Source organism: Photinus pyralis, unplaced genomic scaffold (assembly GCF_008802855.1).
Source record: "Photinus pyralis isolate 1611_PpyrPB1 unplaced genomic scaffold, Ppyr1.3 Ppyr1.4_LG6, whole genome shotgun sequence".
NCBI lineage: Eukaryota > Metazoa > Arthropoda > Insecta > Coleoptera > Lampyridae > Photinus > Photinus pyralis.
The window spans coordinates 2,534,472-2,560,002 of NW_022170663.1; the positions used below are offsets into that span (position 1 = coordinate 2,534,472).

General features: G+C 36.1%; 4 protein-coding genes across 7 annotated transcripts; 2 read left to right on the forward strand and 2 right to left on the reverse strand.

The window, feature by feature from the left end:
• Positions 1-87: 87 nt before the first annotated feature.
• LOC116173998 (nose resistant to fluoxetine protein 6-like) lies at positions 88-10,577 on the reverse strand. Its single transcript, XM_031491764.1, has 12 exons — positions 10,217-10,577; positions 10,021-10,172; positions 6,816-7,015; positions 6,704-6,768; positions 6,464-6,660; positions 6,258-6,418; positions 6,043-6,202; positions 1,021-1,208; positions 844-973; positions 609-789; positions 407-552; positions 88-357 (listed from the first exon to the last, which is right to left on the reverse strand). The coding sequence occupies exons 1-12, from the start codon at positions 10,428-10,430 to the stop codon at positions 232-234; spliced, it is 1,920 nt and encodes a 639-aa protein (XP_031347624.1). The 5' UTR covers positions 10,431-10,577; the 3' UTR covers positions 88-231.
• Positions 10,578-12,059: 1,482 nt separating this feature from the next.
• Positions 12,060-13,922, reverse strand: LOC116173999 (glutathione S-transferase 1-1-like). Its single transcript, XM_031491765.1, has 3 exons — positions 13,345-13,922; positions 13,096-13,296; positions 12,060-12,442 (listed from the first exon to the last, which is right to left on the reverse strand). Exons 1-3 carry the CDS (start codon positions 13,483-13,485, stop codon positions 12,131-12,133), a joined length of 654 nt encoding a protein of 217 aa, XP_031347625.1. The 5' UTR covers positions 13,486-13,922; the 3' UTR covers positions 12,060-12,130.
• A 2,142-nt stretch (positions 13,923-16,064) lies between these two features.
• On the forward strand, positions 16,065-17,359 carry LOC116174001 (glutathione S-transferase 1-like). 4 transcript variants are annotated; one of them, XM_031491771.1, is made up of 4 exons: positions 16,087-16,474; positions 16,543-16,658; positions 16,706-16,906; positions 16,953-17,359. In XM_031491771.1, the coding sequence occupies exons 2-4, from the start codon at positions 16,614-16,616 to the stop codon at positions 17,253-17,255; spliced, it is 549 nt and encodes a 182-aa protein (XP_031347631.1). In that variant the 5' UTR covers positions 16,087-16,474; positions 16,543-16,613; the 3' UTR covers positions 17,256-17,359. The 4 variants fall into 4 exon arrangements, with proteins under 4 accessions (XP_031347629.1, XP_031347631.1, XP_031347630.1 ...); XM_031491770.1 differs by having other exon boundaries at positions 16,088-16,484; XM_031491769.1 differs by having other exon boundaries at positions 16,065-16,658; positions 16,971-17,359.
• A 6,768-nt stretch (positions 17,360-24,127) lies between these two features.
• Positions 24,128-25,531, forward strand: LOC116174782 (protein tilB). The gene is made up of 4 exons (XM_031492774.1): positions 24,128-24,233; positions 24,286-24,453; positions 24,497-25,376; positions 25,431-25,531. The coding sequence occupies exons 1-4, from the start codon at positions 24,224-24,226 to the stop codon at positions 25,519-25,521; spliced, it is 1,149 nt and encodes a 382-aa protein (XP_031348634.1). The 5' UTR covers positions 24,128-24,223; the 3' UTR covers positions 25,522-25,531.

Below are 25,531 nucleotides of genomic sequence, written 5' to 3' on the forward strand. Positions count from 1 at the left end.
CACAGCAAAAATCTGCCGTTATATGACGGTCTATAGGTACTCAAAAAATGAGAACGATAATAAACGTTCACAATTATTAAACATTCCTGCCAATGTCAGAGTCTATTATAAATGAGACCTAAAAACAACCCAATACATTCATTTTAATCCCAACTTATTCTTATATTATTATTTAATTTAACCTAATTTAATAAGAGTCAATGTGTTAAAATACTTTTTTTTTATCAACAATTAAGCATTTTTCTTCCTGCGATTCAATAGAGCGCCCACGAAATGCTCGACTGGTAATTCAACGCCCAAAGAGAGTACAATTGCCAACAAAAATGACAGGAACACGACACCAGGCAGATCGTGAAACTAAAACGTTTGTTATATTAAGGCGTTTATTATAAAAATTGAAGATTACCAAGAAAGTGTAGTTACTCAAAAACGGAGAAACACGTATAGAGGCTATGTTGTACTCTACTACCAAGTGGTGTACCAGGTACATGTTGTACGATAACTTGGCCACTACTTCAAATAGTGGGTTTGATAGGAAGCGGTTGATGACACCTGAAATTGTTCATTTTGTAATTCTGAAATATCGAAAATTGATTGCTAAGGCTTACCTCCATACCCAAGATGGCAGCAGTATACAATGTATCCTATTGGTATAATTCCTAGCTGTGTTACAGCCAAACAAAATGAATTCGATATCTGATTGTAAGGTGTAACCGTTATAAGATACACTACAAATCGGCATATCAAAATTACTACTATAGCAGCACCCAATACGAATCTTGAGAACCCCTGCATAGGAACATAAGATTAGTAGGTACGAATTCACTCACGCAACTTACTTACCTTACATGTCCGTACCTCGTTCTGTTCCCTTATTTTTGCAAAAATGATATATCCAAATATAAACCCAACTAACCACGGCAACGCCTTCGAAGGCAGGAAATAGTAATAATAGTACAGAAAATTTTTATCTCTGTAACTTAGCGTGACACTCATCATTTCTCTGTGAGTGGTACTTACGGAGTTAAGTATGCGCCGGGTAATTTCATCAGCCAAGCAATCAAAAACGTACTTAACACAGATAAAGTGGCCAAACACGCTGCCACCGTCAAAGTAAACTTTGGCCAACGTCCTAAAGGTATTAGTAAAATTGGCGAGAGCAAATAGAATTGGAAGTCAATGCTGATGTACCAAGTTGGGACAATACACTGTAACAGTACATAGTTATTTGATAGCACACTACGGCGGAAAAAAAAATAATAATATGACTTTATTGCAAGTTTACAACTCACTACACAGAACATAAATAAATAAATAACTGTTCTATACTTGGCCCATACATAAATACTAAGAGTACCTATCCTTAGTAGGGCATCAGCACGAAAAAAAAAATAATTTTTAAAAAAATTTTTAACTATGAAACGGTTAGATCCAAAGCACACATTTTTGAACATTTAAAATTTGCACCTCAATTTTGAAAGTTTAGGGTTTGTTGCTCATTTTAATTACACCTGCCTAAAGCACAAATTACTCAAATGCCGTCGACTAGCCCATATTATTTTTTACCAAAACTTTACCTTCTTTATAACTTTCCTTGCTTACGTGAGAGATTTTTCTTTTATAATTGCCAAATTCAGTGATTTCTTTCTATTGCGAAAACATTGAAAATACATTAAGCTGATTTTAATCCTTTAAGATTTGACCTTTTTACTTCTAAATATGCAACAAATTAATATTTATCTTTGACAATGGATCTCAAAGTTATTTATTAAGCATGGCGAACTAACTAAATACATCTAACCCTTATTTACAATTCTTCTTGGATATTGACGCTCCGAAACTCATCCTGCTAATTTTTTCTCGTCAATTTAGGGTTGATATCAAATGGTTTCTAAAGAACTACATACTTAAACCTGCCGGTATGGAAAATCTCCCAAAACAACTCTCTGTGTGGAAATTGAATATTGAATGGGCAATTATACAGGTTTGCTCCCAATGTTGATTTATTTGCTGGTCCAAAATTGCGTTTTTCTTACGCACTCACACTTGTTCTTCGTTGTAATCCCGTCCACCCAATGAAATAATTTCACCTACTTTTTACTTTATTAAGTTGCACAAATACGGGGTAAAAAAGCCTTCCAAAGAATTTGCTTGCTAACACGATGGTTTATAATGGCGAACCATCTCTTTCTAATGAATGGGTAAGCTTTTTGGACTCATACAGTAAAGTACACAAATACCCCATGGCGTACATTGTAAAATAAGAACAAATTGTGCATAATTTACCCTTGTGCAGATAAATCGCATTTTTTAAACACCCCTGCAAAACTTCTGCCATAAATACGAAAGTTGGCACTGCACATCCTACACAAAACCAAATTTGGAAAATGGCGCTACATTTGCTTTTATTCCAAGTGGCTATGTATCAAATTTCATTCAAATCCCTCCATAAATAAGAAAGTTGGCACTGCGCATGCGCAAAACAAAATTTTGAAACTGGCGTTAAATTTGGTTTGATTCAAAGTGGCTATGTATCAAATTTTATTTAAATGCCTAATGGTTATATTTCTTCCAAACGTCCCAATCGCCCTTTGTAGGTGCTTTCCTTTGACAATTCACTCTTAAGATACAAGGAATTATAACCGATCACGACAAGGGATTGAGGAGGAAGACTATGGTTAGTATAAATTAATTCCTTTCGTTGAGACCTTTCATTAGAGTACCATAAAGGGTAGAAAATGTGTTTACACCCCCCCACCCCATTTTCTAATAACTTGGCACCACCATAGGCACGCGTATGCAAAACCTGAGACCAATTGGTTGTCGTGCGTAAAAGTTATGCACGTTTTACTTTCAAAAACAGCATCTCAGGAAATAATTCGTGAGGGGGGGGGGGCCTTTTAGACAGCGAAATTTGATGGCCGTCTGGCACACCTTCAAGGTATAGGCTACCTATTACAAAACATTCCAGGACTCTAGGACCATTCCCCTAGAAGTAGTTCAAAACGGTAGAAGTGAGTCCGGACGGACGGATGGACAAAACGCAAACAATAGCACATTTTTTTTAATTTTTAAAAAATGCGCTAAAAAACTCTATTCTGGTGAACTAGCGCTCATTAACTTCCAAACTTATACGCCCAATCAAAATAAATTATGAACGGGACTTGTCCGCTTTTTTAAACAAATTCGATGGTGACACTTTTTTAATTTTCCACGGAAAACGACTTCTATGCACCGTTCTTTTTACAACTTGAATAGCAAACGCGCTTTTTTACAACTTTCTAACATGATCATTAGATCGTTATGAATTTATTTAGACCGACTTCTGACCGACTCGACTAACAAGACGCTACCTTTTTATGGACCGTACTATTGTCCAGCGAACAGCTTATCTTACTATTATATTATATTTTATTAATTCTTAGTGGTTCAACCTGTTTGCGGATATAGACTTTCGGATTTTGCGATGTCAGCTTATTTTTTATTTAGCTCTATTTAAATTTGTCGCAGAAGTAACAGAATACGACTAATTTCCAACGTGTAATTCAAAACCATAGCCAGCAAACTTTTTAATTCTAACCAACTTTTTTAATACAGTTTTAGCGCATTTCCACAAAAATTAAAAAAAATGCGCTATTGTGGCCACTTTGTCCGTCCGTCCGTCCGTCCGTCCGTCCGTCCGCTAACTTTGCGACGCTACTAGTTTTTTATCTTAAGAGCTATTGTTCTACTTTTTCGCTATTTGGTTCGTTATGGTGTCGAGTCTTGTACCAAGGAAGGAATTTTTTCTGTACCGCTTACAAAAAAAGTTATTGTAAAAAAAAACAAAAAAACCGTTTTTTACATGTTCCATAATTTTACACTTTTGCCGTTTATTAACGATCCTAGAGATCGTTTATAATTTTGCATTGCTATCTGTCGCCTGCCGGTTGGTCTCTCCGTCTGTTCCTTTGTCTGTCTGTCCATCTATCTGTCCGTGTGAACGATAACTTTGTTTAGAAATGTTCGATCGCTTTTACATCTCCGTTAGTTATGAACTGAATTGCATGAAATTCAATATGGGCATAGATTTAGCCATATAATACGCAATGCCAAAAGTTGGATCGAATCGATACAAAATTCACAGTGCCCTTTTCGCATCTCGACCATTTATAAACCGAATTGCAAACTTTTTTACTTATAAAAGTATTTGAATGAAATTTGATACATAGGCACTTGGAATAAAGGAAAATCAAACGCCAATTTCAAAATTTGGTTTTGCGCATGCGCAGTGCCAACTTTTTTATTTATGGAAGAATTTAAACGAAATTTGATACATAGGCACTTGGGATAAAGGAAAATCAAACGCCAATTTCAAAATTTGGTTTTGCGCATGCGCAGTGCCAACTTTTTTTATTTATGGAAGAATTTAAACGAAATTTGATACATAGGCACTTGGGATAAAGGAAAATCAAACGCCAATTTCAAAATTTGGTTTTGCGCATGCGCAGTGCCAACTTTTTTATTTATGGAAGAATTTAAACGAAATTTGATACATAGGCACTTGGGATAAAGGAAAATCAAACGCCAATTTCAAAATTTGGTTTTGCGCATGCGCAGTGCCAACTTTTTTATTTATGGAAGAATTTAAACGAAATTTGATACATAGGCACTTGGGATAAAGGAAAATCAAACGCCAATTTCAAAATTTGGTTTTGCGCATGCGCAGTGCCAACTTTTTTATTTATGGAAGAATTTAAAGTGAAATTTGATACATAGGCACTTGGAATAAAGGAAAATCTAGCGCCAGTTTCAAAATTTTATTTTGCGCATGCGCAGTGCCAACTTTTTTATCTATGGTAAGTGAAATTTGATACTTAGGCGCTTGGAACAAAGGAAAATCTAACATTAGTTTTAAAATTTAGGTTTGCGCATGCGCAGTTCCAACTTTCTTATTTAGAAAAGCATTGAAATGAAATTCTTCTCATAAACTGAAATTGAAGTAGCACGTCAACAATGGATTGCCCATGTGCAACGCTATCTTTCATATTTGTGGCCGGATTTTTTACGATTTTAACAGAAGTTGCATCTTACAAATGGGAAATGAATGCAAGTGGAAATGCGCTTTATGTAAATCGTTTACGATTACTTTTTAACTTGTTGTTATATATGCTAAAATAAAGACACTTTACTCTTGACTAATTTTTCAATTCGGCAAAAACACCCTGTATATTAATTGATTTGGCCACAAAAAAATGAGTTAAACAGTGAGAGTAAATAAAAAGAGCATTTATTAAAATTTGTCTATTAATGTGGATATCCTAGCGATATAAATAATCTAGTAAGGAAGCTTTTGGTTTTCGGAGAAGGGGAGGAGTGCAAATCGAAGTTGGCACAGCGTTTCATTTCTCTAATCTATGGTAAATTAAAAACTTTAAAAGAACTTTAATTGAAAAAGTGTACTTTTAAAGATTTAAATTTCGGGCAATTTTCTATGATCCTGATTTTCTATGGTAATCCTATAGTGAACTTTTTTATAACATCTCTAGCACTATAGAACTATGGCAAGTGTAACTAAAAATAGCAATAAATATTGAATTTTTTTAATAAGATGCCAAGAAGGTTGGTACATCATTTCTTGGACGGTGATTGTTTAAAGAAAAGACACTGAACTTTTACTAAAGTTAGTGCAAACAACGCCAGAGGAGTCTACAGTCTTTAGCAGCAAATAGGGTTTTCAGGAGTAACTTTTCCTGTTAATTAAAGTTTAGTGAATCCTCACGGTATAAATGAACCACTTCAGTAGCTCTAGCATTAGTAAGATTCAAATACACTCAGATATGGCCAAAAACCGGTGTTACTATGACAACAATTGTTACCACAATTGTAACCATAGTAAAACAAAACCATTGAATAAGCACTTTATTCAATGGTAAAACCTAAAAAATGGTACCCGAAAAATTATTCCGTTATCTCGATATGAAAATACAATCCACAGGATTTCTTTCTACTCAGGTCACCCTTTTTCCAGAAACTATAAACAAATGTAAACAATATGCTTACCACAGAAGGCATGAAATTTTGAATGTGGAGTAAATAAGACCACCACTGCGTTTGGCACTGTCCAACCAAGGTATCCATGTTATTCCATAGTGGGCCGGAACCAACATACTTAAACCATGTTAGAGTAAACAATAGTACAGGTATCATTGGAGGAGTAAGTCTAAAACAGTTCTCACATTCAAGTACCTACCTACCATCGGATTTACAAACCGCACCTGAAGTATCGTCCGATGTAATGAAAAATAATATTAAACTTAACGCCTTTGGCGGATTTCAGCAAAAATATGTACGACACCAAACAGCCGCCTATAAACAGAAAAAGATCAACGGACCAATTCGGTATGGCTAAGGCCACATTTACGGCTTCGCGTTTCCACTAAAAAAGAACGTTAACATCTTTTCTAATAGCTAACTGCAGTACATAGTAATAGTAAAACATGTTCATGGAGGGATACTGAAACCGAAAAAAGTACACGTGGTTTGTCATCGCCTCGATCATGGCAAATAGTCGCAGACCATGGAAACACGTGATCTGGTTACGATTGGGTGCGGCAGTCGAAAAAATTATCTTTCCATTTGATCGCACGGAAAACGATTTTAACGCCCAGTGTGCAGTTTCTAAAATTTGTTTGTTGAACTAATTTCAGCACTCGCGACTTACCCTTGCAGATAAGATCGTATACGGTTGAGGCAACCATCAGTATTAGTATTATGCCAAAGAAACCCCTAAAGCAAAGTATTTGAGTTGAGGTCAACGATTTGGTGGTGCTTACAATGTTATGTAGCCTCCTGTAGTCACTTTGGCTTGGGTTGCTTTCGTCTGGCACAATTCTTCGTCGATTTTTAAGTTAAATCCAAGTCCACTTTCTGTGCTTTCAATGTCACTAGCGGTACACGAATTGGGAAGGCAAACTGATAAACCAATATCCTCTGGTACCTTGATGTCTGGTGGTAGATCCGCTACTTGTCTTATCTAAAAGGTCATTGGATTAATTTCAACAACTATACTCGCTAATCCACGTTTAGTATTTACTCTTCACCACTATAAGCTGTTCTAACCGTAAAGAAATAGTATATTAAGATACAAGTGTATAATCAAGTCTTTAAAGCACGCGCAACGAGTTTAAGGGCACGACGCAAAGCGGAGTGCCTTTAACGTTGCAAGTGCTTTAAATACCAATTATACACGTGTATCTTATAGTATTTTTTATTATACCTGCAGTATAATTTAAAAATAGGAAATACAATGAAATCATATTGACGTTATACTCGAATACATATCTAATTAAGTGGGCTTGGTGTTCGTAATTTCACGATTGCCATGGAAATATCACTTGACGTTTGCTTATAAAAATCATCGTCTTAGTGAATAAATATGAAGGAAATGTCAAAGGAATTTAAATCTTCTATCTTTTGGTGCATTCATTCAAAACTTCAAACATTGCTGCGACTAAAAAGTGGAACAGATTTGGAAGCATACCCTAAATTGAGCGCGTTTGTGGAAGCTTCAACCAAAGGATAGGTAGGTACAAGCCAAAGCAATGTTCTGCATTTACAGAAAGCGACCTAAGAGGATTTTTTATTTCAACCCCAGATGACAGTTTCAAAAGTCATACTTGAAGTATCATTACCTAGCAACTTTAAAGCACGTGTGTTTTAAAGGCCTTTTTTCGCACGCATTTGAGTGTTTTAAACGGCGATTGTGATTCAGGTATAATAAAAAACAAATTTTTACTACTACTGTTGATAAGACTTGGATTCGATACAATGACAACAGTTTAATGCTTCAACATTCTTGAGAGCAAAGAAAAGAATTTCGTGCTAATCCATAATTTGAAAAAAAATTTAAAAAATCTTCACTAGTTTTGCAAATATCTTTAAAAAAAACGAAAATTTCCATAATTTTTTCGTGATGAACTAATCGTACTAGCTGTACGTTTCTAAGAAAAACATTAGACACTTTTTGTGGCATTCCGATTCTAATAATTTTCAAAATAACGGAGAAGTACGTGGCAACTTAATTTATTTAAGAACGCCATTTTGGATTTTGACGTTATCAGTTTTCGTCTTTTGCCATATTGAAATTCTCCATAAAAAATTATCTCAATAATGTTTTGGTTAGAAATATCTAGGAAATATCATGGAAAAATTCAAAACGATCAGAAACTTTCGAATTTTTGTGATATTTTGAATTTCTTTTCAAATTTTTATTCAATACGAAAGTTCGAAACTTTGCCCTCATTTAAGCAACTTTCTATCTCTTAAGGTAAGCGAGATCCCTATAGTAGCACTCCAAAAATGGATACCCTGTATACGCATTACTTAGTTTATTTTTTCTTATTTATTATTCCTCTCTTGTTCTGGGCCCTCAACAGGATTGCGCCCAATTACAGAGTTTACACAGTTGTTTGTGTGTAGTGTATTGTACTTCGCTTTATATACAACATGCGGGTTCGCGTCCCCCTATATGTGTCAGTGTACTTTTTGATTGAGTTTTCAATTTCGACAGCGCCTTGTTTTTATCTATATACAGGGTGTTTCTTAATAACATGCTAAAATTAAAAGGGGTCCACGTTTAAGAAAAAAAGCTCCCTATGAACGTATGTCCAAAACATCTTAAGTTTTAAGATACAGGGTGTTAAAGTTTTAACAAACAATCAGTTTTTATTGTCTGCATTTTCATACCACTTTAAATATTTTTATGAAATTTGGCGTACGGCAACTATCAAAAGTGTTTCATTTGCAAAACAAAACAAAATCTGCTTATTACATTCTAGATCGTTTTTAATTCTTGTTACTTCCTAATTTCAAAACAGCGTACAAATTAATGCATTTCGTTTTTTTATACGTAAACGGTGGGTCGTACGAAAAAAAGTCAAGATATCAAATTTGTACTACATTGAATCCAAATATAATTTTTATGTTAAGAAAAAGCAGTGGTCTACCACTTTTCCTTAAAAAATATCTAATCTGAGTGCAGTACGGACGCCACTGCTATAAAGACAAAATGTTTATAGGTCAAAAAATGCAGTACACCAAATTTCATAAAAATATTTAAAGTGGTATGAAAATGAGAAGAAAAAATTGATTTTTCAAAACTTTAACACCCTGTATCTCAAAACTTAAATTTTTTTCCGGGTCGATCTGAGACAATTTTTTCTTCGGGGCTCAAAAAGGGGCAGTAATAAATAACCTTCCTTTTATACCAAAAATCAACTACACCAAAATTTCTTGGGAAAACACTTTTTCTTATTAATTTTGGTGCTTAGAATCCAAATCAATTCGTACTTTTTCGATCAGACCTCTCAATCAAAAGTTATAGACTAGAAACCCTGCTAGAAACCAATTTCGAAAGAAAATTCAAAGGGCTGTAACTTTTGAACTAGTAGCCCAATCTTGGAACTGTTTGAAATTATGGATTCTACAGGCCACATTCTATAAGAAAATTTTTTCCCGGGTCGATCTGAGACAATTTTTTTTTCGGGGCTCAAAAAAAGGCAGTGTATTAACATTCCTTTTTTTACCAAAAATCGACTACACCAAAATTTCTCGGGAAAACACTTTTTCTTATTAATTTGGGTGCGTAGAATCCAAATCAATTTGTACTTTTTCGATCAGACTTCTCAATCAAAAGTTATAGACTAGAAAAAAATTTCGAAAGAAAATTCAAAGGGCTGTAACTTTTGAACTAGTAGCCCAATCTTGGAACTGTTTGAAATTATGGATTTTACAGGCCACATTCTATAAGAAAATTTTTTTCCGGGTCGATCTGAGACAATTTTTTTTCGGGGCTCAAAAAAGGGAATGGAAGGTGCTTCCACCAAGTGGTAGGCAAAACACAATTGACAGTTTCCTGCCAAACACAGAGGATGGAAATCTTCCAGTGTCACGAAAAGTTATGTAGAAGAATCTATTGGATAGTGGATAGTTATATCACCAGAAGCCGATGTATTTTGCATATTATGTTTAAATACTTACATAGTCAATAGGAGTGGTAAATAATCCCGGACAATATTTTCCTTCCAAGCTGCTATTCTCCTTACGAACGTTTATGCATTGATCGAATGAGCCCAATGCGAAAAAATTTCCATCCAAAATACCAGATTGAAGCTTTGCGCCAGCATCGTACACTACAAAACGTGTTAATTTTCACCTAACACTAATAAAGACTTACTATGTATTGCCCATTTCTGGTCTCCCTGAAGGCCCTTCACCAAATCCAGCAGATCCTCCTTACACTTCGATGTTAACGGATTTTCTTTGGATAGGTACTGTTGAAGGACTTTTGCATACACTTTCGGGGAGGATAGCGCTTCAAACCTTCCCCCTAAGTAGTTCGCGTTAATTGCATTAGTAGTTACGAGTAAAATTAAACAAAACACTTTCATCGCCGATTGGTTATTCTTCTTACTTTTGTAGCACTGTTAGATTCAATTACCTTGAGATAAGAAGCGCATTCTCTGATAATACCAAGCCTATTGAACCGGGAACGCGTATTTTCACCTTTATCACGCCAAATATTAAAATAGCAACGTATGGCACCAGACCGATTGTAACGAATTCATACTTTCGGACACGATCGTTCAGTATTTTGAAAATCTTAAATTACTAATTAAATTGTTGAACTGTTGCCTTTTTAGGTTTTTTTCTTTATTTCTTCAACGATTTACTGGAACCGCTTTCATTTTTACATTTGTTGTTAACTTTTTGATTATTTTAGAACCTACTGAAACATTTCTCCGCCCTAGTAATTGCCTCTCTTCCACCAATTACTAAGGAAGATCAAGCACAATGGGCTTGGATAGTGCTCGTCGGTATACATTTCCCTTACCATCCTTGACATCTCTTGCAGGATAAATTGTCAAGATGTGAAATTTCCTTTTCAGTCCTGCTAAAGTTCAATCCATTGCCACTGTGGATTTCTTGATGTTCTTCATGTTTCTACTGGGATGATGTAGGCTGTAGCTCTAATAAGTCTCATCAATTTTGAAAATCTTTCAGGATTAGGATTATCAGCGATCAAATCTTCTACTGCAAAGTTGATGCAAGTATAATCGAATCTTTTCATTTTTAAAATGTTCGAATCAGTTTTCAAATCATTTTCGGTTTCTCTTTGCCATTCTTAGGGATTTAATAAGAAAAATTTTAGCCCATATATCCACCTGGAATCTCCTGATTCTGATGAGTTCATAACATATTTGTTGGCTTCACCTGTAGAATTGGCTGAAGATCCAACACACTTCCAGTCAATTCTGGAATTTCGCAAAGACAAAGGATTCTTTAAAACGCCCAGCTCTAATCGAGTCCAATGGAGAACTGTTTTTGAATTAGTCCAGGTTTAAATTCTTCATTAGATGGTTACCTAGGCAGGCACCCGTTAATGCTGCTTGAAGTTCCAACCTGACCAACTGACATGGGTTTTAAAGCAGAAACTCTTGCTTCGGCATTTCCAAAACTGGGCTTAACTCGTCCCTGTTCTAGTGTTAGCATATTTAAATGATGTCTTTATCTAAGAACAATTCCCGTCAGGGTGCAGCCCTCCGCTAACAACTCGACGCTAACCAAGATGCCGGTGAACCTATGTGACCTTCGGGTCTCAAGACGTCTGTAATAAAAGAGGTCTATAATGAGAGAGGTCGGCTTCCAAGCTTTTTCAACTGCCTTAACGGCGGCGCAGCTGAATTATTTTGTAGCAAAAAATAACCCAGCGCGTTTAATTAATCTGTCCATTATTATTCTATCCCTTAATTGAATTAATTGAGTGATGTGATGAAAGCTGCGACTCTAAAGGATTTTCAGTTCGGAAATTAAGATAACTGCCCATTGGGAGGCACCTTTGAATTGGGTACCCGGAACATTCATTTTTTCGTACATTGCTTTTAGAGCGACCAACTTATACAATATTTGATAATAACAAACTTGGATGTGTAGAAATTTAGGGCACAGGTCATCCTCACAAATATACCTACCTGAGGATAAAGGATTTTCATTATGGTAAGTTACAATTAAATCATCAGTCAATTCAATCTTTTATTATAAATGTAAAAAATATTTAAAAAGTTTGAACCTCATAACCAAAAAGAAACGGTCAATCTTGCCCACGGATGCTATTGAACACGACTTTAAACTCATCCAACCCTCTTTGGTTAATGTTATAGTAAGGCCATTCCTTGGAAGCCCGCTCAATCCATTTATGAATGTTCGTATACTTTGGATCTATCGGTACGACAACATCCATGGTGGTAACTGAAGGAATCAAGCTAAAATCAGCTAAGGTGATCTCGTCGCCGGCAACCCACTTGGTTTTCTCTAAAAACAGGTTTAACCGTTCGTATGATTCGTTGGATTCGGAAATGTTGAAATCGGACACGCCTTTGCCACCAAAGTAACCAATCTCGCGCTAAAAATTGACCGTACAAAACCTTTAAAATAAAAATTGTCAGATAGTTCTACAAAAGGGGCATTTTTTTAATGGCAACTACTGGTTTCCATTACATATTAAATAGTACACTTTTTTTGGATATAACCATGCAGCGGTACGCCACTGACCACAAATTTAAAGTACATAGATGGGTAGCGAACTTTTTATAATTTTGGATACCATAAAAAGCTTCTTTTCCAGACAAAATCCCACCCCCCTCCCCCCGTTTAAGTGCAACATAATATACATGAAATGACGTTACGTAAGTATACACCACAACTAGGAAGACCCACTGAACAAGTGTTCAGTACAGAAATGATGAAAAATATAGCTCTACTGTAATTTTCTGAAAAGGGCAAAATTGTACCAAACATCTTGAAAAACTCTATAAATATTAAAAGAAAATTTTGTCAGCATACAGTAACTATAAAAATTTTTCTAGGACACGCTGTTTTCGAGATACCTTTTAAGTGAAAAACCAAACCTTTTTATCTATTGCTTATCTCAGGACGTTGGGTGGGTACTTGCTTACTTCCCAACCATCTCATACTTCAAATTTGCACAATCTACATTCCTCTTTTTGGGCATTACTTGACTGAAATAAAAAAAAAAGCAAGTACTTATAAGCTTACCGCCATCAGACGAAACAATCCAAATATATTGCAGGACTCAAAGTGCAACCTCTGATTAATGCGTGCACGTTTTAAGGGCTCGGTCGGGTAAAACTCTTCTTCCTTGCCAGACAGTATTGCTAGATAGGCGATAATTGCGTGACTATCCCATATCACGTTACCGTTATGCACAAGAGTCGGAATGGTGCGTTCTGGGTTGATCTAAATTAATCAAGTGCAAAAATCCTAGGCAAATCTGATAGTAGGTACCTTTATGAACTCATTCTTCATGTAGTTTCTGTCAAGCAGATTCACTTCAACTTCCTCTACTTCAATATTTAGTGCTTTACATGCCATTTGGACGGTTCTCACCGGTGGACTTATATTACTTTTGTATAATATCAAGCTCATATTGAAATACGAATTGACAACACAACGTCTACGACAAATATGACTGTACCACCGTTCATTAAAAACATTTCGACATGATGTAACCAGAATGACCTTTGGCTTTCCTAAAAGCTATTTATTTTTGGGTAGGATTTATTATCATGCTCTATTTGTACTACGTCTGGTTATCTGTACGTGTTTTTATAAAAACAATCTTATTTGTCAACTACAGATAATTCTAATTATATTGCATTTATTTTAATTATATATACACAATTTCGTTAGGGATTAGCAGTTTTTCGGAAAAAAACTTCGGAAATATTTACACTAGGACTAAAAAAGCCTTTTTTTATATTCGTTTATCGCTCTCTCTTAAATAGTTCTTATTTCACATTCATTTTGGTTTTTAAGTTGAATATTTCTTCTTCTCTTAACTTATCTTGGTCAGCTTTAATCCGAACCGTAATTCCATATACGATTTGCAAAAACCTACCTTCCTATATATTCAAAAAAAGTTTTAACGCTTTTTTAAAAATTCTGGAACCCCATTTTTTAAATTTTTTTACTCCGCCACTGGAAGCGGAAAACTTCAATCCTAACTTCTGCGATCACTCTCTTGTGTATTTAGTATTTACTAAATCTGCAAACGGTCCATTACCCTACCGCGTGCGCGCAAACTAAAAAAAAATCCGTTTAAATGCAACTCGCGTACGCAACTCGATTTTTTACTATAATTTTGTAACACAAGACCCTTACAGGGGGTTAATTCGAGCCCCACGTTCGTGCGTCACTTGTAACGGCTTAATTACCTTTATGAGGGTTGAAGACTCCACTTGCATTAACTAAAATTGAACTTCTACGACACTGGCAAAAATTCTATTGTAACAATTAATTTTTATTTCACCCACGAATGTATTCCAAATGAGAAATTCGTTGAGGGAAAAGGAATTATATCCTCTACGCAGCATTGCACATTACCAAATTATAATTATTGCATCCCATCCACAATCTTATTAGTAGACACGCTAACGATATCCTATAATTCCTCCAAATCATTGATATTATTATCAATAGACCGATATAATTGATTTCCTCAAGTACAAGGGCTAATTACAACCTAGTGTAAGTGATTACAAAATACTATAAAAGATGTAGTATTGCTTGTAATTATAGTGAGACTTCATATTAACTTCCGTTAATGATCTCTCAATTAAGAACAAAGATTTTCAAACAAACGAATTTTGAAATATAAAATCCTTTTAAATACTGAAAAAACAACCAATTCCTTTGTATGGGTCTAAATTTAATAATACAACTCAATACAAATCTGTTCCAGGTAAATAATGTCCATCGATTCAATTTCAAACAAAAATTTACTGGAATCCCCCTTACAAATAACTCACCAATACAACTGATAGGTATCCCCTGGAATCGATGTTTTTCTTTAGGTTACGAATGGTACGGCCCCCTCTCGAAAAAGGCTTCCCCCTCCAAGAAAAATTGAAAACTGGATCGTTTTTGGGCTGATACAGTTGAACCCTTTTGTCACTTGCTCTAGTGATTGTCTCTTGTTCTTTGGAAATATTCAGAATAATGAAGCTTATTTACCTGGACCTCTGCGTAAAATTCTCGAACAAATAACTCTAGTTACACAAGAATAAAAAAGCTAAATGCCGACTACCCTGTACACGCCAATTTTGATGCGTATTATTGGAGTTTTTTTCGTGAGCAAAATGTCACTGTAAATAGGATAAGCGTTTCTGATTTTCAACGAAGACCGTTTTACGAAGGAGAGTTTGTTTATGCCACCATTTCTTCCCAACGAATGAGGTCATTGAACGTTTGGTGAATTTGCCTTTTTAGTTGAGCTTTATATCTTCGTAATTTAAAAATCGCTCTTTACGTAATGTGGCGACGCGCCGCATGGACATCCGGCAGCAAACTCAAACATGTTGCACCCTCATTGGTCAAAACGGGCAACCGGTAAGAACGTAGATAAGAAGTTCATATGAACATCGGTCTATTTTATGTGGTTTTTTGCTTATATTTTTGCTAAGTAATATCAATATACCCGGTATCCGGAATTTCGTCCAATTGCCATGATACTTAACAAAAATATAGCCCAAAACCAAATAAAATAGTTTTTTTGGACGCCCTGTATCTCAGAAACCAAGCCATTGCAGACCCATGTTCATATGAACTTTTTATCTTAAAATTAATCAAAGATTCGCCCTTTAGTGCGAAACTGGACATGCTGGTATGAGATACACGCGTTTTTCCGCTGCAAAATAACTGTTACTAGCGTTTATTTGGCACCGATAAATTGTAAAAGACGCTACCGTGTAGTTGCAATGGTAACGGAAATTACGCTGCTTTGATTCCGCGCGGAAAAAACGACCGTCTAGTTTCGCTCTTAAAGTTTACTTAATTAACACCTTGTATATTGTAAATATATTCCATAAAACGCAATATCAGTTTATTTCTTCCGACTGGTCGCACAATGTTATACGCAAGTTGAACTAGGCCCTACGACAATTCGGACCCACAGACGCTTTATAATTATTCTTCGGTGAAAATTGGTACAGTCGGTTTTATATTCTCCAGTAGTCTTGGAATGCGACGATCTCTATTAAAATCACCGAATAAAAAACCGAAATGGAACCAAAAGCAAATGCCGCGACCCAACCCGCTGTGAGTTAATAATCTTCCCGTATATCATTCCTCTACAACCGTAAACAGTAATTGCGGCAACATCGCCCGCTTCTCTAAGTACGTTCGTCTTATCACTCGCTTATCGCTATCGTATGATGCGTTACATTATGTAAATTTTCCTATACTTAAGTGTAACACGAATTAGAGAAATTTAAAACTGCAAACAGCAAACGAGAAAGGCGTCGATGAAGCAGGTGTAAATGAGTCGTAAAGGAAAATGAAGTAAACGATCGCCATTTGAAGCGCTCGGTCCCACCTCGTTTGTTCTAAAACGAAATGGATACATGACACCCTTTCAGTAAGTGAAAGTATGTGCAAGTGTGATACATGCAGAGCAGATAATGGTGCTCAAATTGTACTCATTAGACACGAGTCCTCCAGTACGGGCTGTTTACTTGACAGCCGAAATTTTGGGTTTGCAGTTAGAACGCATCCACATGAGCTTGATGAATGAAGATCAATTACGACCGGAATTTGTTAAGGTATGGCCACGATTCGTAGTTGCCTATCACTCGCGGTTAATTCTTAGCTAAATCCACAACACACTGTACCCACGCTGGACGATGACGGCAAAATTATTTGGGACAGCCACGCAATAATGATCTATTTAGTTACCAAGTACAGCAAAGACAGATCCTTGTACCCGGAAGATCCATTCACCCGTGCGGTTATCCACCAAAAGCAACACTTCGATTCCGGTTTGGCGTTTCCTGCTTTCATACGCATAGTTGTAAGTTTTCGTAACCGGTAATTTTCCCAAGTTGAAACCATTTCAGATGCCTATTCTCTTCGAGAAAGCAAAAACCATTCCGCAGTCCTCCATCGATGAGGTTGTTACCGTTTACGATTTTTTGGAAACTTTCTTAGAGGGGAAGAATTGGGTCGCTGGAGATTTTCTAACGTTGGCCGATTTAAGTTTGCTGCCTACAATAACAACTTTAGATTGTTTGGTAGCAATTGACGAAAAGTACTTGAACATTAAGGGGTGGATTCGTCGCTGCTCAACGTTATCCTGGTACCACGCGAATAAGAAAGGGTTAGATGAGTTCCGAAATCGTATAAATAATTTGTTAGCGTAAATTGTGTATGTTAAATGTGTAGTTACTTGAGAAATGCAAATGAACTTATCACACCGGTTGTCCTTTCACTTCTATACAGCAAAATATACCTACCTTAATACGTACTTTATTTGACTTAGTTCAACGTACTCTAGCGACGAAGGAGACATTCTGCTCTACTGACATTTCCAATCTAGGTACTGTTCTTGAGAGTGTTCCAATATAATAATCACCCCATGCTCAATATAAAACTGGAAGTATTTATATGGAAGATTTTTGGCTAGTCAGTAAAAGACAATAAATTACTCTTGCAGTTGAAGAGGCCGATTTAGATTTCCTGTAAATATCAACCAGGAGACCATGGCTGATCACCATTATGCTATAAAACAAAAAGATGAAATAAAGTGATGATTACGCTTTGCTGCTATGGTTTAGAAATAAACATCACAAAAGCTGTATAGAATGATAGTACTCATACAGATCAGTTCAGTCGATCCGCAAGATTTACAAGAATTTAAGAGTTAGTGCTACAGAGATGTCATGTAAAATAATAACGAAGAAACATCGTTAATTGTAAGTGATAAAAAGATACATTTTAGGTGACAGAAGAAGAACAGATAATGATTTATGTTGTTGATAGTGGTATTCGTCGAGTTTCCTTTTCAAAATCTGTTTCAATAAATATAGCAAACGTCGGAGAGTCAAAATCAGTAATAAAGTGTAGCAAAATAAAACTAGAAATAAAATGGACGTATAGTGGGCAGGGCGAATTATTTTGATTTGAGTTTGATGTTAGACAATGCTACCGCAATATTTATGTACCGCGCTATTCACTATCCCTCTCGTTTTTTGTTTGTGTTTTTATCTGTTACAGATAAGGCAGAAGTCACCCTTCTGATCTCAAAAGGCCGTTACAACCAGAGTTCAAAATAATGTTTTTTTTTATTTTCTAACAACTCCTTAATATAACGTTTAATTACATACCTACTGGTTTTCGATACAATCGAATTATAATTACTACATTTATTTGATAGCCATTTAACAACCGTCGTTTTCTGCAGAAGCTTGTTTTGATTTTAATAATTTCCCTGACTACGAATTGATCCGTTTTACTGAAAAAGTTATTTAAATTTAAACATTTAGATATCACAGCGGCCTATTTGTAATATTTTCAGATCATTTTATTAAATTACCATCAATTACGACCACAATTATTGTTTATGTTCTACTTCTATCTTAAAGTTTATGGCACTTTTTGATATGTCATACCGATTGTAAAGACCAACCCTTAGCCGAACCAAATTTTGTTTTGCTGTAAAGTCATTTGAATTTTTGATTCTTTTGAGTACTGATTGCAATTCTACGTATAAGAATAACCTCTCGTGTCGGACGTTAACCATTTCTTATACGATATATTGTGCAACGCGAATCATTACCCCTCTTATTTTTTTGTTTGTGTGTCTGTCTGTTTACAGATTTGCAGTTTCGCGTCCTCTTGAGCTCAACAGGTTGTCACCGGAAGTTCAAAGGTAAATTTGTTAAGTAAGCGTGAATAATTCTTAAAGAAGACCTGATGATGTGAAGGAGGTAGTTACAGACTTAAAGGAAATTGTAAACTGACCGTAAAGGATACGCGACGAGGGCGTAGATCGGATGTGAAGGAAAGAGGGATGGATGAATGGGATATACAAGAAGCGCAAGAATAGATTGAAGGAGACGTCGCAAAATGCAAATAATTTGAATACAGGTGTGGAAATGGCGTAAAGAAGACGTGAATGACACCTGACGGGGACCTAGACAAGTTGTTAAAGTGGTCAAAACAGCAGGAAGGAGTTAAATGTCGGAAAGTCGAAGAATTCAAAATTTGGGAAAAAGGGTGGAAGGAAAGGAGAGATAAAATGGGTATGGAGGGAAGGAAGAGTAGAGAAGGAATTAATATTGACAGTACCCAGTACCAATGAGGCAGAGGATGTAAATAGAAAATAGACCTAAGAAAAAAAGAGGAAATAACGATGACACAGGCCTGGGGAATAGGAGATAGGCGAGGTTCAAAAATGACTTTAGAACAAGGAAGCTTATGTGCGAAACGAAGGTGGAGGAATTAATGAGATGAACTTGACGGAATATTATACAAAAATTTGATACAACTGAATGCCGAACGATCCTCGAGATCTTCACACATACATCATTTTTACAATACACCTTAAGGGGTTGATTCTGTCCCACCAGATCAGCATGGCTTGTAAAACGAACTTTTGAATCGGCATTAGTTTGCATGCGCAAAACAAATTTTTTGATTCGGCACAAGTTTTCCTTTTATTCGAGATGCCTACATACCACATTTCCATTAAATATCGTAACAAATAAAAAATTGGGATTGCACAAATATAACATTTGTAATACGCATGCGCAATATTTTTTTTACATCTGCATAGTTGCCTGAAGTTTAAGAAATATTTACTAACACAGAAAACCGGACATTCATATGTTCTTTGTAACAAGAGTTATAAAAGAGAAACCCTTTTTGGAGGTTTGGGCAGTTTTTGGGCGGTTACTTTTTGGCCCGTTAGTCTACGTAGCCAAAAAACAATAGCGACCTTTCATATATCCTGAAGAACATGTGTATCAATTTGCAAAGCGATCGGACGTTTCTACACAACGTTATCGTGCACACGGACAGACGGACGGACGGACAGACGAACGGACAAACAGACAGCAATACAAAATTATAAACGGTCTCGAGGATCGTTAATAAGTAGAGGATAATGCGACTAAACAAAAGGGCACCAAATTATATATTAGAGGAGTAAAACGAAAATGGAGAAGAAAGGGATAGTGTCTGGGCGCAGGCGGGCGGTAATATTCGAGGAGGAGAATTAGTAAAAGAATGGATGCATGGGATATTGGTGCAACAGTACCGCAACGGAGAGTGAAGATGGAGAGCTTACGAGGAAACAGTAGCTAGGTACAATAGAGAACTAATAAGAGCCGAAATACTTAGGGAAGGGAAGAAAACATATTAAGATAATGGTAAGATGAGATGCAGAAATGGGGAGAGAGAGAGAAGGATAAGCGGAGATAAGAAGAAAAAAGAAAGCACATATAGCACATGCTATGAGAATGCAAAGAAGTGAAAAGATCAAGGGGAAGCAGGAGTGAAATGCTGGAAGAGAGGCGAAGAAAAGAGAAGTGAATGAGAATGATCCTAGACGAAATAAAATAAAAACCGTATAAATTTTAGGTTCTCTTTTGTAATGCCTTTTTTGCCCATTAGCGTCAATAAAGTTTGATTGATTGATATAGCTATGGGTATAATTTTGCCTCTAAAACTCATAAGTATTAGATCTATTAAATATTAATCTAGTGGATGTAAGATACAGGAATTATTTTGATGATTGTAGGGAGATGAATGTTCACGTCATTTTGCACAGTTGGGATTTAGGTTTTTCTTTCTTTAATTGTTTGAGGCGAAGATAGCGAGAGTACAGATTTTTTTAATGGGGAGATATATTACATTAGTGAATTCATCATGAGATAAACTCGCAACATGGAAACTGCTGATCGTGTTGTTTTTGGATTTGGACCTTTAACAGCAGTTTGAGATTGGTGGTAAATTAACACTAACAAATGAAAATTTAGTGATCGCCATTTTGAGTGATAAGCCACCATTGTGGGCGTTCAAAATTTTAAGATGTAATTAAAAGGGATCAGGATTCGCGTTTTGGTATTCAAAGCGACCCAGTACGATCCTCAGCATTCACGTGTTGATTGTTGAGGTGTATCACCCGCGAATATCGCAATAAAAGTTTCATTTTGCTGTTAGGAAGTGCGTAATGCAGTTTGGTTAGATTCGATCGTCTACTAATTAGAAAATTCTCGTACGAGGACCTAGTTGATTCAAATCAAAGAAAGATCCGAGTTTGAGTGGCGCGATCGAACAAAAAACTTAATCGGAACTTCGTATTCCGTAAAAAATAAACGCATCATAAACATTCTTTCGTTATCTAGTATCAAGTAAGGTGAACAATTTCCGGGCGACAGACTGAAAGTGTATCCATCGTCCATGTGAAGAAACATTTTCGCATTACTATGAACTTAATTAATTATACGGTGTAGAAACGAAAACTTTCCCTTTTCTGTAAGAAATCAGTAAAATTAACTGTGTGGTTTCGACTGTATTCAACCAACCTTATGCCAATTAAAAAAATTCCAAACAAAGAGTTTCCTGGTAAATAAGAACACAATAACACCCCCAATGTGTCGTTATCTTCGAAATTTTCCCTGGAGTCTTCAATTCCAAGGCGATTTGAAAACAGTAGCTGTCTAGTAACCTTCGACCGATTGTACAAGCAAAATCCGTCCCTCAAGCATCAGATATTGTTCCAGTAGGATTGGAGAATACCGCTCGCTTGGCTCACTCGCCAATGACACAACATTTCACTATGCATAGAATTGATTATAATTAATTTTCCCCTGTCAAATATCTTTTTAAATATTGATCCCAGCGAAAACGTGTATAGAACTTTTTGTGTGGAGAATTTCACTGCAGTATAAGAATTATGAAATTACGTCATGCTTAAAGAAACTACATTATCTACAAAGAATCTTCTTCGAAACTTTGCATATTGTATTAACAATAATTGTTACTTTCAAATATGAACAATTGACATTGGCATTGCCCCCGGTTGGGTGCCAGACTGTGTTCACAAGATATCTACGAGTGGAATTTTAATATGAGTATTTGCCAATCCAATTTTATCACTTAACTATAATTACTATACTGGAACACGCGCTCCGTCCGCAAGCGCGATCCGAGAGAGAGGGCCACAAGGGGGATATCTGTCCTACTCTCGCTCATGCACATAGTAGCCTATTTGATATGTTTTGAATTTATATTAGTGATCAGTTGCCCAATGAGTGACAGTGAGAGAAACCCCCCTTGCAGTTATGACTTCGACGGCGTACTTATCCGTGCCTGGTCCAACCTCGTACACAACCTCGATCCGAACGATGCCATATTCATATCCTCTTTCTCTTTAGGGTGTTGGGACGTCAGAATGTTTGTTTTCGATTTTTGTAGCAGGGTAGTGACGCATACCTTTGTAACGTGACCGACTTTTTCGCAGGAGGTGCACTTCAAGGAGTTACGGTTAATTCTGCAATCACGTGGTCTATGATTTGGTGGACCACATTTGAGACATAGACCAGCGATGTCCTATGAACTGGAATCAACATGCAGTCTTTCAAATTTCCCTTCAAAGATGCAACAAATTCTGAGATGGACTGATGTAGCTGTTGAATGAATAATGCTGAGCAACGACGGTAGAGACAGAAGGAAGTAAATGAACAATGTCGTAGCTTGAAAAGCAACAGGAAAAAAAGGGAAGAGAAAGAGACAATCAGGCAATCAGGTGTCAATGGAGGTACGCTTAAAGGAGCTGTGCATGTACACAAAGGATATGGCGTACCTACCCACATAGCAAACCTATATACATTGCATATACCATGTACATTCCACGTGGGATAATGTCCGATGTATGTGCATGGGTTATAAGTTTGGCAGACCTCACATAATACATAGTATATACGTTTTGGATGTCTTACGTATATGCATGTATATGCATCAGACATGCTATGTATATTGGTATACTGACAACTGGATATACCATGAATATTCCTGTAATATGCAAAAGATGTTAAATAGGATATTCTATGTATGTTGTATACATTACAGAATGGATGTTCTATAGAGATTCCTCTAACATTCGGGAAGGTTACTAGCGTCTATACCAGAGCTGGGCAGTATTCGATTTTGTTAATACTTTTTAGTATTCAAATCGTTTAAAGTATTCAAATACTTTGTAATTAAATACTTTTATGGAAGCAGTATTTGTATTTGTAACACAAATACTTTCACAAATATTTATTATTCGAATACTTCGCATAGTATTGGAATACTTAACCTTCCCTTTTTAACAAAAATCGACTACTCCAAAATTTCTCGGGAAAACACTTTTTCTTATTAATTTTGGTGCGTAGAATCCAAATCAATTCGTACTTTTCCGATCAGACTTCTCAATCAAAAGTTATAGACTAGAAACCAATTTCGAAAGAAAATTCAAAGGGCTGTAACTTTTGAACTAGTAGCCCAATCTTAGAACTGTTTGAAATTATGGATTCTACAGGCCACATTCTATAAGAAAACCAATTTTTTTTTCGGAGCTCAAAAAAAGGCAGTGTCCGATACAAATACTTCTCATTCAAGTCAAAAGTTATAAACTAGAAACCAATTTCGAAAGAAAATTCAAAGGGCTGTAACTTTTGAACTAGTAGCCCAATCTTAGAACTGTTTGAAATTATTACTTTTACTCCCCTTAAATTTGTATATAACAATAGAAATATAAAAAAAGCTAACCCCATATAACTTGATTTTTGAAGTAGTATTAAGACTTTTATCTAGTATACTATTTTACATTTTTAATGTATTTGAGTGACAAGTATTGGAATACTTTTTACTGTATTCGAATACTTTTCGAAGTATTCGACTACTTTTTATAATAACGTTTGTAACGTCGGTAATACAGTACACGCATGTATCAAATCCAAAACGCATATACATAACATATAATACCATGTTTATACATATCCAAAATGTATATTTATAGAATATCCATACTGAACATAAAATACATAATGCCTATCCGATAATGAGTATACATAGTATATACATAAGATGGACAGGATATTCCGTGTACTTTATGGATTTAAAATGTATGTACATAAGATATCGAATGCTATGTGGGTACCTATGCGTGAAGAAAATGTGGTAAACGTTTGAAATATGCTGAAAATGACGTGCCATTAAAAAAATTCATATTAAATCTAGCGGTATAATTTGGTTTCCCCTACCATTGTTTGATCGATATGTGTATTGTCACACATGCGAATTTGACATTATAAGCTAGTGGCCAATATATTTTAATTTTAAAATGGTCAGAAGTAAGTATTTGTAGATGACCATGTTCCTTTCGGATAACCCATTGCCCTTCAGTTACAGAAGAATTAGTTAGGAAGAAATCAGAACATAATGAAGGAATAATAAACTCGTTGGAGGAGCTGTCTTTACACCAAGAGCATGTCGAAAAAATCGAACACCTAAATAACTGGTGCCGAAATCTAGAAATTTTACTGCTGCAGTCGAATTTAATCTCCAAGATAGGTAGGTAAAAACAGTCTTAACTATTCATCATGCACAATTGCAGAAAATTTAAACAAACTTAAAAACCTCCGTTACCTTAATCTTGCGATCAACAACATAGAACGAGTGGAAAATCTCGAAAGATGCGAATCATTGGAAAAATTAGACCTGACGCTCAACTTTATTGGAGATATTGAAAGTGTAACCAGTCTAATTGCGAACACTCACCTTAAATACCTATGCTTAACGGGGAATCCGTGCTCCGATTATTCCGGCTATCGAAATTACGTCATCGCAAAGTTGCCGCAAATCGAAACGTTGGATAACGCAGAAATTACGCGAAGCGAGCGAATTAAAGCTGCGCAAATGTTGCGCCATGTGGAGGGCAAAGTTTTGAAAAGCCAAGCGGATTACTACGTCTTCAGAAATGAGCAGAGAGAAAGGCTGTCCCGACCTCAGGACGAGGTGGACGATGATACCTTTTGGAAGACAAAGTCCGAAAACGCTCCGGAAACGCGAGTGGAGCTAGCGAACAGGCAGAGAAAGCGCGATTGTACGGATCAGCCCGTTAAGGAGGTCAAAGCTGTTCGGCTATTCACTAAGGAAGGTCGTCCCCTGAACATTAACCAAACCAAACTTCCCTTCAAATTTGAAGATGACCCGCGGGAATTCAGATTGGACGTCGCCATATACAGGTATTTGGATTCCAACTTTATTAACGTCGATTTGGAGCCGACATATGTGAGAGTATCCATAAAGGGAAAGATATTCCAATACGTGCTTCCGGAGGAAATTAAGATCGAGGCGAGTAAAGTGCAAAGATCGCAGGTCACTGGACATTTGCTTATTACAATGCCAAAGCTAAACTACAAAGAGAGTTTTTTCAAAAACAGGGAAGATATCAAATCGACTGCCACTCATAAATCGGTAAAGGACGAAAAAAGGTACACACTTAACGTGGTATGTTTACACAAAGTTGTATATTAATACACTTGCAGACACTGTTATCTGGAGGTGGAACCAATACAAAATTGTTTGCTGTTGCAGATCGAGACTTGTGAAGATGTACCACCATTGGAATATTTTTAGTATAGTGAAC